Source organism: Gymnoscopelus microlampas (assembly GCF_963454915.1).
Source record: "Gymnoscopelus microlampas genome assembly, chromosome: 2".
NCBI classification, from domain to species: domain Eukaryota; kingdom Metazoa; phylum Chordata; class Actinopteri; order Myctophiformes; family Myctophidae; genus Gymnoscopelus; species Gymnoscopelus microlampas.
In genome coordinates this window covers 61,726,878-61,741,877 of record NC_139939.1, presented here as the reverse complement: position 1 = coordinate 61,741,877, position 15,000 = coordinate 61,726,878, and the positions used below count along the sequence as shown (strand labels likewise).

The 15,000-nt window shown below is 41.6% G+C and overlaps 1 protein-coding gene across 2 annotated transcripts in view; it reads right to left on the bottom strand.

The window, feature by feature from the left end:
* Positions 1-1,872: 1,872 nt before the first annotated feature.
* LOC311035647 (heme-binding protein 1-like) overlaps positions 1,873-15,000 on the bottom strand; it is a 15,377-nt gene continuing 2,249 nt past the window's right edge. For both annotated transcript variants that reach the window (XM_084043971.1, XM_084043970.1), the window contains exons 2-6: positions 11,003-11,168; positions 9,204-9,289; positions 7,212-7,353; positions 6,521-6,701; positions 1,873-5,327 (exon numbers count right to left, since the gene is read on the bottom strand). In XM_084043971.1, coding sequence (XP_083900097.1) covers positions 5,081-5,327; positions 6,521-6,701; positions 7,212-7,353; positions 9,204-9,289; positions 11,003-11,162 — 816 coding nt within the window. In that variant the 5' untranslated portion in view covers positions 11,163-11,168 and the 3' untranslated portion in view covers positions 1,873-5,080. The remainder of the gene's footprint in view (positions 5,328-6,520; positions 6,702-7,211; positions 7,354-9,203; positions 9,290-11,002; positions 11,169-15,000) is intronic.

The window sequence follows — 15,000 nt, the reverse complement described above, 5'->3', positions numbered from 1 at the left end:
TACACTAAAACCTTTATTTCATCCATTGAATGGATTAGCGGTCTTACCTGTTGACATTCTTCCATCTCCTCCATCCACACATCCATGTTATCGTCACATGATGGCTGTCCTCTTCCTAAAATGGTTGAAATCACGACTAGTTTAATCATTCATTTCAAAAGGAAACAAACAGTCAAAACCTTTTCCACCGGAAAAGCTTGGCAAAGCACATCGTCCAAACAAAACCAGTAAATAAAGTATACGTTTCCCCCAAAGTCACAATGCATTTAACAAAACAGACTTATAAACATATTTACTTACAAACTTCACTTCTCAAGGACAGGGACGTGCACAGATAGACTCGAGGTGGTGCTAGAGAGCACCTGCCCTTTGCCCTCTTGACCAGAAGTGCCCTTTTGAATTTTTTTTTTTTTTTTTTTAGTTTACAGCAGGGGTCTTCAACAGGGGGTCCGGGACCCCTAGGGGGTCCTCAGAGTTACTACAGGGGGTCCGCCAAATCTTTATGTGATATGACTTATCTTTTTACCATAACCACTCGAAACCTTGCATCCCTTTTCTGAGGAGAACTTTAGCCAAAAATAGCAGATCTACAAGCTCACAACGCCTCGCGCTGCGAGGCGTTGTGGGCTTGTAGATCGGCTATTTTTGGCAAAGAGGTATAGGTGTAGAGGGGAAAAAGAGCAGACCAAGTAAACAAAAAAAAGTATAATATACTTGAGCACCTGCCCCTCAAAATGTCTGTGTGTCTCACGCCACTGAGACTTATAAACATATTTACTTACAAACTTCACTTCTCAAGGACATAACAGACATCAGACTGAAGCTGCTGCTAAGCTGATGATCATCACCTGATCACCTGATAGGCAACACCTGGCGCATTCAAAGGTGGAACTTTATGAACAGAAAACCCCTAAACAAAAAAACAAAAAATTACTTATTTTATATCAATTACACACCCCATGAAGCCTTGAATTCATGGAGATGTGTTTGTTTTTTGTCACACATAAATGGCAGGATGCCCAGAAACCTGTATAGGGGGATAAATGACCTATTCAGTCCCGACCTTTAGTGACCTATTCAATCTCAACCTTTCCCATATATGGAGACAACCGACCTGCCCAAGAACAGACTGACATCATAGACCATTACTCCTTCCCATTTTATCCAAATGTCACGCAAATCGGTACAGATGATCTCTATAGTCATGTGATCAAGACGGATGTGTTTGAATTTTCATATTCCATCCTGATTGGCTAAGATTGACATCTAATTTGCAGTAGTGGCTTGTTTTGAACAAAATTCCGCAAATCATGAACACAGCGCCCGGTTGCGGTCAACCTGAGCACTCACATTCACACCATGTTGAGGAGCAAATGGCCTGTTATAGCGCCACCAGCAGGTCTAATTTAGCAAAACACATTTTTTAACAAAATGCCTCAAATCATTAATGCAGTGTCTGATTGCCACCCTATAACAGGCCAATTCCACATTGGCCTGTTATAGCGCCACCAGGAGGCCACAATAACCTGCCTGACCTGGCGGAGACCTGTGCTCCGAGGAGCACTTTTTCTATTTTTAACTTGTTTTATTCATCCTGAGGTCAGTGTAACGTTGTGTTTCCTTTTCTTGATGTTCTGTGTTAAACACATTGAATTACCTTGTTGTTGAAATGTGTGTAATAAATACATTGTAGCAAAACAAATACTACCACAATGTACTTAAGTACATTACACAAGTAAATGTACTTAATTACTGTCCACTCAGAACTTAGAGTATTCCCCAACGGACCCACAAGAAAGTAATTTTCCCTCACATAGTATTAATTAACAATACATCACATAGTATTTAAAATGTTTATATGACATTAAACAATACATCACATAGTATTTAAAATGTTTATATGACATTAAACAATACATCACATAGTATTTAAAATGTTTATATGACATTAAACAATACATCACATAGTATTTAAAATGTTTATATGACATTAAACAATACATCACATAGTATTTAAAATGTTTATATGACATGAAACAATAATAATAACTTTATTCCCCAAAGCCCAACAATTCAACTTTGAATTAAAATAGACCACCGAAGTCTGACGTAATTTACACATCCTATGTTTCTCTACCTGGTTCGCAGTTTTCCACCCCCATTCTGAATCCCTAGACGTGTTTAATATCGCGTCAAATAAGAATTGTGTTCCAAAAATAAACAAACGACCCCGGCGCGTTGACTGTTATGGATATGAAGCATCAACTGACGGTGAGAAAACGATAATGTTACTTACGCCGAATTAGTTACATTTTCGCCAGAAACAGACTGTATCTTTTATAAGTGACTGACTATCATAAACGATACAGATCCACCTCCCTGACAATGGCGCCGACACAGTGTGTTTATTTTTGGACCACAATTCTTATATGAGACGATTCTAAGATGACCCAATGTTATTCTCCATAGAGACATTACTTTACGAACCTGGGGATGAGCGAGTGATGTCAGGACTTCGGTGGTCTATATAAAATGAATACAAAGTACAATGATAAATACTATCCCATGACTCCCTCTGCTGGTGCAGGTTGGTAGTGCAGACCTACCGGGTCACAGACAAGGTTTCTGTCATAGATATATACACAGTAGATAGATATAAATATATATATAGATATATAGATATAGATATAGATATAGATATACAGATATATATCTAAAATGGTTTTAATGGGTTAGAGAGAGATACTCCAAAAGTCAGTAAAAAGAAGGGCAACTGTGGTATATTCTCCAGTTTAGGTTCCATTAAATGGACCAAATGGAACCATACGGGTCCATTTGGTTTTATTTGTACTTCATTTGGAACCCCCCAAGGACCCCTGAGGGTCCCTGGACCACACTTTGAGTGTTTCCAGTGTTTGAGCAGAATGGAACAGAGCCTTCATTAGTATCATTGTAACACCCTGTGAAGTCAAGTAAGGCAGAGGCCCAGTTTCTGTACAATATGGCTGCTGTGCATAGAGAGCCTGTTGTCATAGCAACTAGACTGGGAGAAAAAAAAGGTAAAAAGTTATTTATATGAATTGTATTTAAAGTTATACCAGGTAACCTTTTTACAAAAAAACTAAAGTTAAATTGTATTTCTTTTGAGAGTGGCAAAGGTTTCACCACGCCCACTGCATGACAGCCTTCTATAAATACTAGACCAGGGGTCTTCAACAGGGGGTCCGGGACCCTTAGGGGGTCCTCAGAGCTACTACAGGGGGTCCGCCAAATCTTTGTGTGATAATTATGTTTTTTACCTTAACCACTTGAACCCTAGCATCCCCTTTTCTGAGGAGAACTTTAGCCAAAAATAGCAGATCTACAAGCTCACAACGAGGCGTTGAGAGCTTGTAGATCGGCTATTTTTGGAGGCTAGAGGGACAAAAGAGCAGACTAAGTAAAAAAAAAACATATCTCATCTGAAACACAATTTTATACAATATAGAGTAGGGGGTCCCTGCTTTATCTCTCTCTCCGCTAGGGGGTCCTTGGCCTGAAAAGGTTGGAGACCCCTGTACTAGACCATACACGGTGAAGTGTGCAGGTGCCAAAGTAGTTGCAAACGGATCTAAGGAAACGCGCAGTACGCAGCACACATACGCTGGCTTAGAAAAGTCTGGCATAGATCGGCCGTCATGCGGCCGGAGCCGCGTCCCCCGTCGCGAACACACACACACACACGGCCGTCGTGCGAACACAAATAATGTACATTTTGACACGTGCCTCCCCAACGTGCATGCGCACGTGCGTGTCCGCGCATTCCCGGCCGCGGAGGCGAGTGTTCTGTGTGTGCAGCAGTGTAACGCAGTGAGGCTGTAGATGCCACGCATGCGCAGTTTGAGCAGCCAGCGTAAGCATGGCGACATTCTTCGACATAAAAATGCGAATAAACAGCTGAGATTTAGTGATATCGGAAAAACGGGCTTCGCAGTCACATGCACATGTTAATGGTCAATGGCTGTGTGCAATTTGAGATCAATAGCTCCAGGCACTGAGGAGAACCGGGCAGAAACATGTTTGGGCTCAGAGGTTTGGGCTCAGAGGTTTGAGGAATTATAGGAGGATATTTTTTTTCTATTGGACGTGTTTCCCGCGAAAATGACGTCATCTGGCCGGAAACGGGAACGGAAATGCACCGCTTTCCTGTTTGGCCAGGAACTACCGCACGAATAACAAAAAGGAATCTCACGCGGATTTTAAGACATTATAGGATTTGAAGATGGAAAAACAACAACAAAAGAAAACACAGCTCACGGTAACTAAAGCTCCACTGGCTAAGAGAAACGATCCACAGATCGTATAAAACAATTAAAAGAACGCTTTTTGAAACGCTTCCGTCTTCCGGTGAAAACAAATGGAATTCTGGGTAATGCAGGACAACGTGGTAGTGACCAGCAGAGGTTGCTAAAAATCGTTATTTGTGGACCTGCATTGTATAACTTTAAAGGGATATTTCACGTTTTAGTTGATAGGATGTTGTAGTGTCTTGTGTTGTGTTGTGTTGTGTTGTGTTGTGTTGTGTTGTGTTGTGTTGTGTTGTGTTGTGTTGTGTTGTGTTGCGTTGTGTTGCGTTGCGTTGCGTTGCGTTGCGTTGCGTTGCGTTGCGTGGCGTGGCGTGGCGTGGCGTGGCGTGGCGTGGCGTGGCGTGGCGTGGCGTTGTGTTGTGTTGTGTTGTCTAGTGTTGTGTTGTGTTGTGTTGTGTTGTGTTGTGTTGTGTTGTTTTTAATATCGCGATACGTTTCTCGTAAAAATATATTATTTTGTTTACTTTATTTTCTTTTGCCTTAATAATGATGCAAAAACAGAAGTATTTGTTAGCATTAGCTTTTTCCCCTCATATATTTTCATAATAAAAAAGGGCCATATATCATATGGTATCGTATCGATATCGTGAGGCCAATATTGTGTATGGTATGGTGAAATGAGTACACCTCTAGTTGTGTAATGTGTTGTTTGTTGTGTGTTTTATGGTTATGTGTAGTTTTATTGTTATTGTTGTCACAGACTGTGAAGGCATATGAATATCATTATTAACCCTTCAGGGTTCTTCTTGTCGTAGGAACCAGATCTCGTTGCGTCTGTTTGGAACGCCGGGGTTCTCGTAGACGGCCACCATGTAGACGTCACGCCTCAGGTCGCCATGGGAACCGGAGCCGGCGGCGCCGCCCCCCGTGATGATGTCATCAGCATGCTGCTGCTGCTGGTCGCCGTGGGAACCCAGGATGTCCCAGAGGAGGAGGATCTGATGACCCACTGTCTGCTCTGTGGTCGTCCCATAGAACGTTCTACACACACACACACACACACACACACACACACACATAAGTGCAAATGGACACTTATTAGCCCGCGGACCCCCATTTGAAAAGATACATTTTAAGGACCCCCAGTTTGACATGCATTAGGGCTACGGACCCCCATTTAATGGTATTTCTATCTCTGGGACCCCAATTCATGGTGTAAAATCAATGTTAATGTAACTCTGAGAGTGTACAAATGGAACCAAATGGACCCGTTAGGGTCCATTTGGTTCCATTTGTACACTCTCAGAGTTACAGACCCATAAGGGTCCATTTGGTTCCTATCCATCATTTAGCTGGGGACCCCCTGGAACCCCCTCAAGTACCCCTGGGGGTCCCCGGACCCCACTTTGAGAACCAATGGGGTAGGGAACGAAAACTACTAATCACCAGAAGTCTTAAGTGCATTCTCTTCTAAAACAACAACTAAAAGTATACCTAGCGCTAAGGTAAAAGTGACATATATCAGCTACCTACTGTCTTAAACACATGAGACAAATAGGAAAATCAAATGAGCACGAGCTAAAACAAATAAGTGTATCAAATAAACAAGATCCAATAAAACAATAAAACAATACAATAATGAAACAAGCGTTTGTACAACTAGTTAACAACAAGCAGGCAAGGCGAAGAGGAAGGATAGTGTTTCCTGAAGAGGTGGGTTTTCAGCCTGCGGTGAAAGATGGCCAGTGACTCTGCTGTCCTGTGACCGTGTAGATCAGCCAGAAGGACCCTTGAGCGACGAGGCAATCAGTCGCCCCGAGGTGGCAGACCGAAGTGGTCAGGGGTGTAAGCATCGATTGACGTGTACATCTCTTATTGTTAGTATTATAAATATTTACCGGGTAATGACATGTATATCTCTTATTGTTAGTATTATAAATATTTACCGGGTAATGACATGTATATCTCTTATTGTTAGTATTTTAAATATTTACCATGTAATGACATGTATATCTCTTATTGTTAGTATTATAAATATTTACCATGTAATGACGTGTATATCTCTTATTGTTAGTATTATAAATATTTACCATGTAATGACGTGTATATCTCTTATTGTTAGTATTATAAATATTTACCATGTAATGACGTGTATATCTCTTATTGTTAGTATTATAAATATTTACCATGTAATGACGTGTATATCTCTTATTGTTAGTATTATAAATATTTACCGGGTAATGACGCGTATCGGCGGTCGGTAAACGATGGTGATGTCGGGGTCGGTGGGAGTGGGCGGAGCCATCTGGAACTCCGCAGGGAGGAAGTATGATGTCATCACGTCTTTATGAAACAAGTTCCCATCATGCATCTGGAGGCTGTTAACGATGGGGATGGTCATACCAAGATAACGTCCTGCATAAATTAACATAAATTAAATGTTAACGATGGGGATGGTCATACCCAGATAACGACCTGCATAAATTAATATAAATTAAATGTTAACGATGGGGATGGTCATATCCAGATAACGACCTGCATAAATTAACATAAATTAAATGTTAACGATGGGGATGGTCATACCCAGATAACGACCTGCATAAATTAAAATAAATTAAATGTTAACGATGGGGATGGTCATACCCAGATAACGACCTGCATAAATTAACATAAATTAAATGTTAACGATGGGGATGGTCATATCCAGATAACGACCTGCATAAATTAACATAAATTAAATGTTAACGTTTACTGAAGTAGGAAGGGCTAAGTGGTGTAGTGGGAGGAGCTACGGGGTGTAGTGGGAGGGGCAAAGTGGTGTAGTGGGAGGAGCTAAGTGGTGTAGTGGGAGGAGCTAAGTGCTGCAGTGGGAGGGGCTAAGTGTTGTATTGGGAGGGGCTAAGTGGTGCAGTAGGAGGAGCTAACCTTTAGAGTTCTCCTTACAGATGTATCTCATTAACTTCATGAAGGCCAATGAGATGCTCTGCTCATACAGCTTCTCTGATTGGCTGAGCTGAGCCCAGTGACCTGCTGGATACAAACGCTCTTCATACAATACCTCGCCTAACTACACACACACACAACACACACACACACACACACACACACACACACACACACACACACACACACACACACACACACACACACACACACACACACACACACACACACACACACACACAATAAGACAGTGAGAACATGAAGTGTAGAAGTGATGAATATTCATCAGGGGAATTCATTCAATTAAGTAAACAAGAGGCTTGATGATTCAACACGGTCTAAACCACTGCTTCTCAAAGTGTGGTCCGGGGACCCGCAGGGGTCCTTAGAAGGGGGTTCCAGGGGGTCACCAGCTAAACGTGTTAATACTCGTCTGATTCTCATCCTGAAGCTGGGCCGAGCTTCAGTCTGGTTCATTGGCTGCAGTGTCGGCCATTACAAGGGGGAGGGGATTCCAATTTCCATAAACCAATCAAAAGAGATCCACGGATCCGCCTACATCTGACGCCATCATCACACAGCTTGTTTTAGCAGACATTCACTGATTGGCTTGTCGTTAGACCCCACCCCCACCTCCGGCTCTCATTGGACGCTACTCTTTGTATGGAAGAAAGTCCTAGGCTCATTACAACGTTGGTTCTCAAAGTGGGGTCCGGGGACCCCCAGGGGTACTTGAGGGGGTTCCAGGGGGTACTCAGCTAAATGATGGACAGGAACCAAATGGACCCTTATGGGTCTGTAACTCTGAGTGTACAAATGGAACCAAATGGACCCTAACGGGTCCATTTGGTTCCATTTGTACACTCTCAGAGTTAAATTAACATTGATTTTACAATATGAATTGGGGTCCCAGAGATAGAAATGTCATTAGATGGGGGTCCATAGCTTAATGCATGTCAAACTGGGGGTCCTTGTGGTTGAAAAGTGGTTGAGAATCACTGCTATAGAGCCGTAAAAATCTTCTCTTATGGGGGTCCCTGGCTTATCTTTTCAAATGGGGGTCCGCGGGCTAATAAGTGTCCATTTGGGGGTCCTTGACATGAAAAAGTTTGAGAACCACTTCTATTATCATCAAGTGGGTCCGGCTTGGTTCATATTCTATGACTTCAGACCCTGGTTCTGTTTATCATAACACCCGAGCGGACCACCCGTACGCAGCGCTGATTAGGAGGAGACGCAGCCTTCATTTGTGCTTCGCCACAGTGGCGTGCACAGACATTTTGAGGGGCAGGTGCTCAAGTAAATTATACTTTTTTTTGTTGACTTGGTCTGCTCTTTTTTTCCCTCTACACCTATACCTCTTTGCCAAAAATAGCCGATCTACAAGCTCACAACGCCTCGCAGCGCGAGGCGTTGTGAGCTTGTAGATCGGCTATTTTTGGCTAAAGTTCTCCTCAGAAAAGGGATGCTAGGTTTCGAGTGGTTATGGTAAAAAGAAAAATCATATCACATAAAGATTTGGCGGACCCCCTGTAGTAACTCTGAGGACCCCCACCACCTAGAGTCTATCTGTGCACGTCCCTGGACGCAGCGGTGCAAAGCTTCATTTGTGCTTCGCCGTATGGCGGTGTTGTTGCGTATCGAAAAAAGCAGACATACAAGCTCACAACGCGGCGCGTTGGGACGTGTTGTGAGCTTGTAGGTCTGATATTTTCATCAAATCGCTGGCACTGGGTGAGTACATTATGAAAGTACTCTGGCAGTCAAAGAGTTAACTAACAATGATGCCTAGAGGTGTGAAGAGAGAGAGAGAGGGTGAGAGTTAACGTACAGGATGAACCATGAAGCCTAATTCCATATTTAGAAAACGTTTCAGGAGGACAAAATAACCTGAGGTCATTTAGATTGAATATTTAGTTAAAGTCATGGAAGAGGAACCTTCATAGGTTTAGAGTTAACAAAGGGTTAAAGTACCTTCTCATGTGTAGAAATGGGAGAAAAGGGAATGAGCTCCCTCTGCTGGTTCCTACTGGTCATCTCCTGAATGGCTCCAGTCATCTCTGTAGTAAAAATAAATATTTTAATAATGAAAATAATAATAAGGGTAATAATAATAATGGTAATAATAATAATAATAATAATAATAATAATAATAATAACTAGAAAAAGTGCTCCTCGGAGCACAACTCTCCGCCGGCAGACTTGTGTTGGGAATGTTGGGAGTGTTCTACTTCTAGGAATATTCTACTTCTTATGCCGTCCTGTATCCGTCCTGTCTGTATAAGTCCGTCCTGTCTGTAGGACGGGATACATAATTGGACAGATAGGACAGATAGGACTCTTACAGTATAAACAGGACAGATAGACAGATAGTGGTGTCTCGGATAGGACACTTATACAGACAGGACGAATATGGCGGACACGGACCTGTGTAAGTGTCCTATCCCTCCTGTCTGTATAAGTGTCCTATCCGTCCTGTCTATGTAAGTGTCCTATCCGTCCTGTCTGTATAAGTGTCCTATCCGTCCTGTCTATGTAAGTGTCCTATCCGTCCTGTCTGTATAAGTGTCCTATCCGTCCTGTCTGTATAAGTGTCCTATCCGTCCTGTCTGTGTAAGTGTTCTATCCCTCCTGTCTGTATAAGTGTCCTATCCGGCCTGTCTGTATAAGTGTCCTATCCGTCCTGTCTGTGTACTGTAAGTGTCCTATCCGTCTGTGTAAGTGTCATATCCTTCCTGTCTATATAAGTGTCCTATCTGTCCTATTTGCCAATTATGTATCAGCCATGCAGCCATTTCGTGATGGTTCCTGTCTTACCTCACTTTGGCAGCGGCAAAGCCGCTGCCAAAGTGACGCCATGTATTTATACAATATTTCACCGTATTGTCACGTGTCACGTGAGGCTTGACCAATCGGTGTGTCATATTTAGAAAGTGAAAACAAAACTCTCCTGCGGAGAGTAATAATAATAATAATGATATGTACAACTGGCTTTGTATGAATTATTAATATTACTATTATCATTATTATTGCCAGACCCGAAGGGTATGGCAATGTCCCTGTTTCATGTCCATTTGTCCTTAGGTCCCAGTCAGAAAAGCCCCCTTTTGTCCATACATGGGCATGTTTTGTACCCGTTTTCTCCATACATGGGCAAAAAACATGGCCCGGTCCGTTTGTCCTTAGGTCCCAGCCAGAAAAGTCTGTCCCCCTTTCGTCCATACATGGGCATAGACAGACACAGGCTGACACGTCATGTGACGTCCGGCTTAGCCTGGGTCTGGCAGAACCAGGTCTCCTGGTCTTGTCATACCAGGTGGGACAGTTACATGGAGGCAGTGGCGTGCACAGACATTTTGAGGGGCAGGTGCTCAAGTAAATTATACTTTTTTTTGTTTACTTAGTCTGCTCTTTTTTCCCTCTACACCTATACCTCTTTGCCAAAAATAGCCGATCTACAAGCTCACAACGCCTCGCAGCGCGAGGCGTTGTGGGCTTGTAGATCGGCTATTTTTGGCTAAAGTTCTCCTCAGAAAAGGGATGCTAGGTTTCGAGTGGTTATGGTAAAAAGAAAAATCATATCATAAAGATTTGGCGGACCCCCTGTAGTAACTCTGAGGACCCCCTAGGGGTCCCGGACCCCCTGTTGAAGACCCCTGCTGTAAACTGAAGAAAGAAAAAAAAGGGCACTTCTGGTCAAGAGGGCAAAGGGCAGGTGTCTATCTGTGCACGTCCCTGCATGGAGGTAGGTAGCTGATATATATTATACTCACCAGGTGGGACAGTCACATGGTGAGTGCTGCCAACCGCCTGCCAATGATGTAACAGTCTGTCGTTATGCTCCTCGTTCATTGGCTGAGGGTCTGTGATGTCATCAGTGATGTCATCGTCATCATCCAATCCGTCCAGGTCTTCCAGGGAAATGAGAGCCATGTTGACCTTTACACACAGGAAGTGACACACAGGAAGTGACAGTGACACACAGGACAATCAGTTTTTATGCTCCATGTGTGTGAACAAACAAAGTCCTAGAAAAAGAAATAAATACCAGGTAAACAATGAACCTAGCATCTGTCTCCTAGGATACCAGGTAAACAATGAACCTAGCATCTGTCTCCTAGGATACCAGGTAAACAATGAACCTAGCATCTGTCTCCTAGGATACCAGGTAAACAATGAACCTAGCATCTGTCTCCTAGGATACCGGATAAACAATGAACCTAGCATCTGTCTCCTAGGATACCAGGTAAACAATGAACCTAGCATCTGTCTCCTAGGATACCAGGTAAACAATGAACCTAGCATCTGTCTCCTAGGATACCAGGTAAACAATGAACCTAGCATCTGTCTCCTAGGATACCAGGTAAACAATGAACCTAGCATCTGTCTCCTAGGATACCAGGTAAACAATGAACCTAGCATCTGTCTCCTAGGATACCGGATAAACAATGAACCTAGCATCTGTCTCCTAGGATACCAGGTAAACAATGAACCTAGCATCTGTCTCCTAGGATACCAGGTAAACAATGAACCTAGCATCTGTCTCCTAGGATACCAGGTAAACAATGAACCTAGCATCTGTCTCCTAGGATACCGGATAAACAATGAACCTAGCATCTGTCTCCTAGGATACCAGGTAAACAATGAACCTAGCATCTGTCTAGACAACATGATAATCTAATGTAAGTAAAACATGAGAAACAACATAATTATTAATAATCTGCACTGAAACACAGGCGACGACATTTCACACATACAGTGTGTGTGTGTGTGTGTGTGTGTGTGTGTGTGTGTGTGTGTGTGTGTGTGTGTGTGTGTGCGTGCGTGCGTGCGTGCGTGTGCGCAATACTTGATTAAATTTACTTTGTTACTTTCACCCTGCATTTATATACCTTTATCGAAATGTTTTACAATGTGGACTCACTATTTACACACACACACACACACACACACACACACACACACACACATTCTCGAGAACTGGGACAAATCATGTCCTACCAAAACATTTCAAATGAATGTTTTGTATGAAAATGTATTCTTAAAGGATTTACTGTATATACACATGAATTACATAAGATTCATACAATGTTTTGGTCTGGTTTTCCGTTTTGTTTTTTACATCTAAACTTGTCTAAAGACAAGGATTCACAACTATATTTTAGTTTTATTTATTTTTGTTAAAAGCATAAAAGAAAACTAACCATGTGTTTTGATAACATGGTGTAAGAATGTACTATTACATTAATTGTAGGTACATTCTTACACCATAACTATATAATGTTTAACTTTAAAAATATAACTTTAATATATATAACTTTAAAAATATAACTTTAATAAATATAACTTAATCTACATCACACACACACACACACACACACACACACACACAACACACACACACACACACACACACACACACACACACACACACACACACACACACACACACACACACACACACACACACACACACACACACACACACACACCTAACTACACGATGCGTGACGTCATCATAACGTAGATAGATCAGATGATCTAAGACAAAGATGCGTTTTATCGAGTCTGACAACGAGTCTTAGCTCCACCCCCCCCCCCCCCCCCCCCAGTTTGCCCTGAAATGACAGGAGTAAAGCATGTATTTCTACAAACATATACAAATGTAAAATATAAGATACTTACCTGCTTGACCCAAATGTTAACTAGGTGTCCGGTGTGTTTGTGTAATGTATTAGTCCAAATTATTTAATAAAGAAGTGTTTTAATCCCATCTGTGGCCGATTCTGTTGGAGGTTCCCAATGGACGGTGGTGACGGGGCGCATCCGGTGAAAGCCGGAATTACACTCAATGTAAACAGGAAGTAAACGAGGGGGCGGAAATGGCGTTCGGCCAAAGACGGGATTAAAACACTTCTTTATCGCATATTATGGACTAATACATTACACAAACACTCCGGACACCTAGTTAACATTTGGGAGAAGCGGGTAAGCATCTTATATTTAGCATGTGTACTAGAGCCCGACCGATGCCAGATTTTTGGGTCCGATGCCGATGCCGATTTTGAGAATCCTGGACCACCGATTGCCGATGTTTTTGACCGATATTTTGTAATTAAATAAAATAATAAAAAATAATTTTCTAAAACGTATAAACTTAGTTTTTTCATTAAAGTTAAGAATACAAGATTGAGAACATTTAAATAAAATGCAATCACATTATTACAAATAAACATGAATACAATTATTTGAAAACTTTTTTTAAAATTATTAATATTGTACTAAACATACATTAACCACAAGTCTTCAGCCCTTTTTAAACTTTGGCTATTTGCAGTGGTGGAAAGTAACTATAGTACATTTACTAAATTACTGTACTTAATACAATTTTGTACTAGGTATTTGTACTTCACTTGAGTATTTCCAATACTTTTACTTCTACTCCACTACATCTCAGAGGCAAATATTATACTTTTACTCCACTACAATTATTTGAAAACATTAGTTACTAGTTACTTTGAATATTTTGATTATTATTACAAAACATACATTAATCACTTCAGCCCTGTATAGGGCCATTTGAAAATCGCCGATCTACAAGCTTGTAGATCTGCTATTTTCAAAATATTTTCATACATTTGAGAACTTGAAATTAATTAAAATTTGTAGCCAATAATTTTGTACTTTTACTCAAGTACATTTTGAATTCCAGACTTTTACTCGTAACAGAGTATTTCTATATTGCAGTATTGATACTTTTACTTAAGTAAAACATTTTAGTACTTTTTCCACCACTGGCTATTTGAAAATAGCAGATCTACAAGCTCACAACATGTTGCTATGCAGTGCGTTGTGAGCTCGTAGATCTGCTATGTTCAAAACATTTTCATACATAATGATAAGGGCTGTAGTGCACTTCTAAATTTAGGTTTTGGTCAATCAATTGATTTAGTTTGTTTTCATATTACATTGACACGACGCTGTCACCGCATCCTGCAACAGACGTGCTCATGCAGAGCCCGTCCATCGATTGGTTGTAAAATCGCCCTGACAACCAAAAACAACCAATAAAACCCACAACTGTCCCTTCGGACTATAGGATCTATTCAAAACTATGGGATTCTAAAACTTGAGCGTCGAGTCCCTCAGACTTGAGGCTTTGAGCACAACAAAACTGTGTCCTTGTATTTTAGTTATGAACAAAGTCTTGCTGAGAGCAAAATGAACGGCCCAAGGTAAGGGTAATGCTTTACAAAGTTGTAAGAGGAATCCCTTCATCTGACTGACTATCTATCTTGTCCGCGTCTGATGAAAAGTGAAAGTTAATGAAACTCGCCCCAAATCACGCTCGCCCCCATTCTTTTTCGCGGACCCACGGTTCTTGCATTTGTTTGATGATAAGGTTGGAACATAGTTTTAATGGGGTTACGTTTAGAAATAAGGTTAGGTAGGTTTAGGCATAGTTTACTGAAGTTACGTTTGTGAATACCGCCGGATTTGCTCCGGGGCGACTGTGTTTTAGGGCGACTGTGTTTTGGGGCGAGAGTTTTGGTATTCTCCGTGCGAGTCGGGTGCGACTGCCAAGCAGCACTCCTCCGCTCAGAAACAGCGTGGAGATGTTAAATTAACGTCTCAGACAGACGTTAATATATATTTATTTAGCGATATACAAGTAGCTTAGAAGATTGTAGTAGCCTATGCCCAATTGCCCATAAAAAAATATATCTAGGCTACCTAACCGTTGCATCATGATCCATACATTAACAATGAG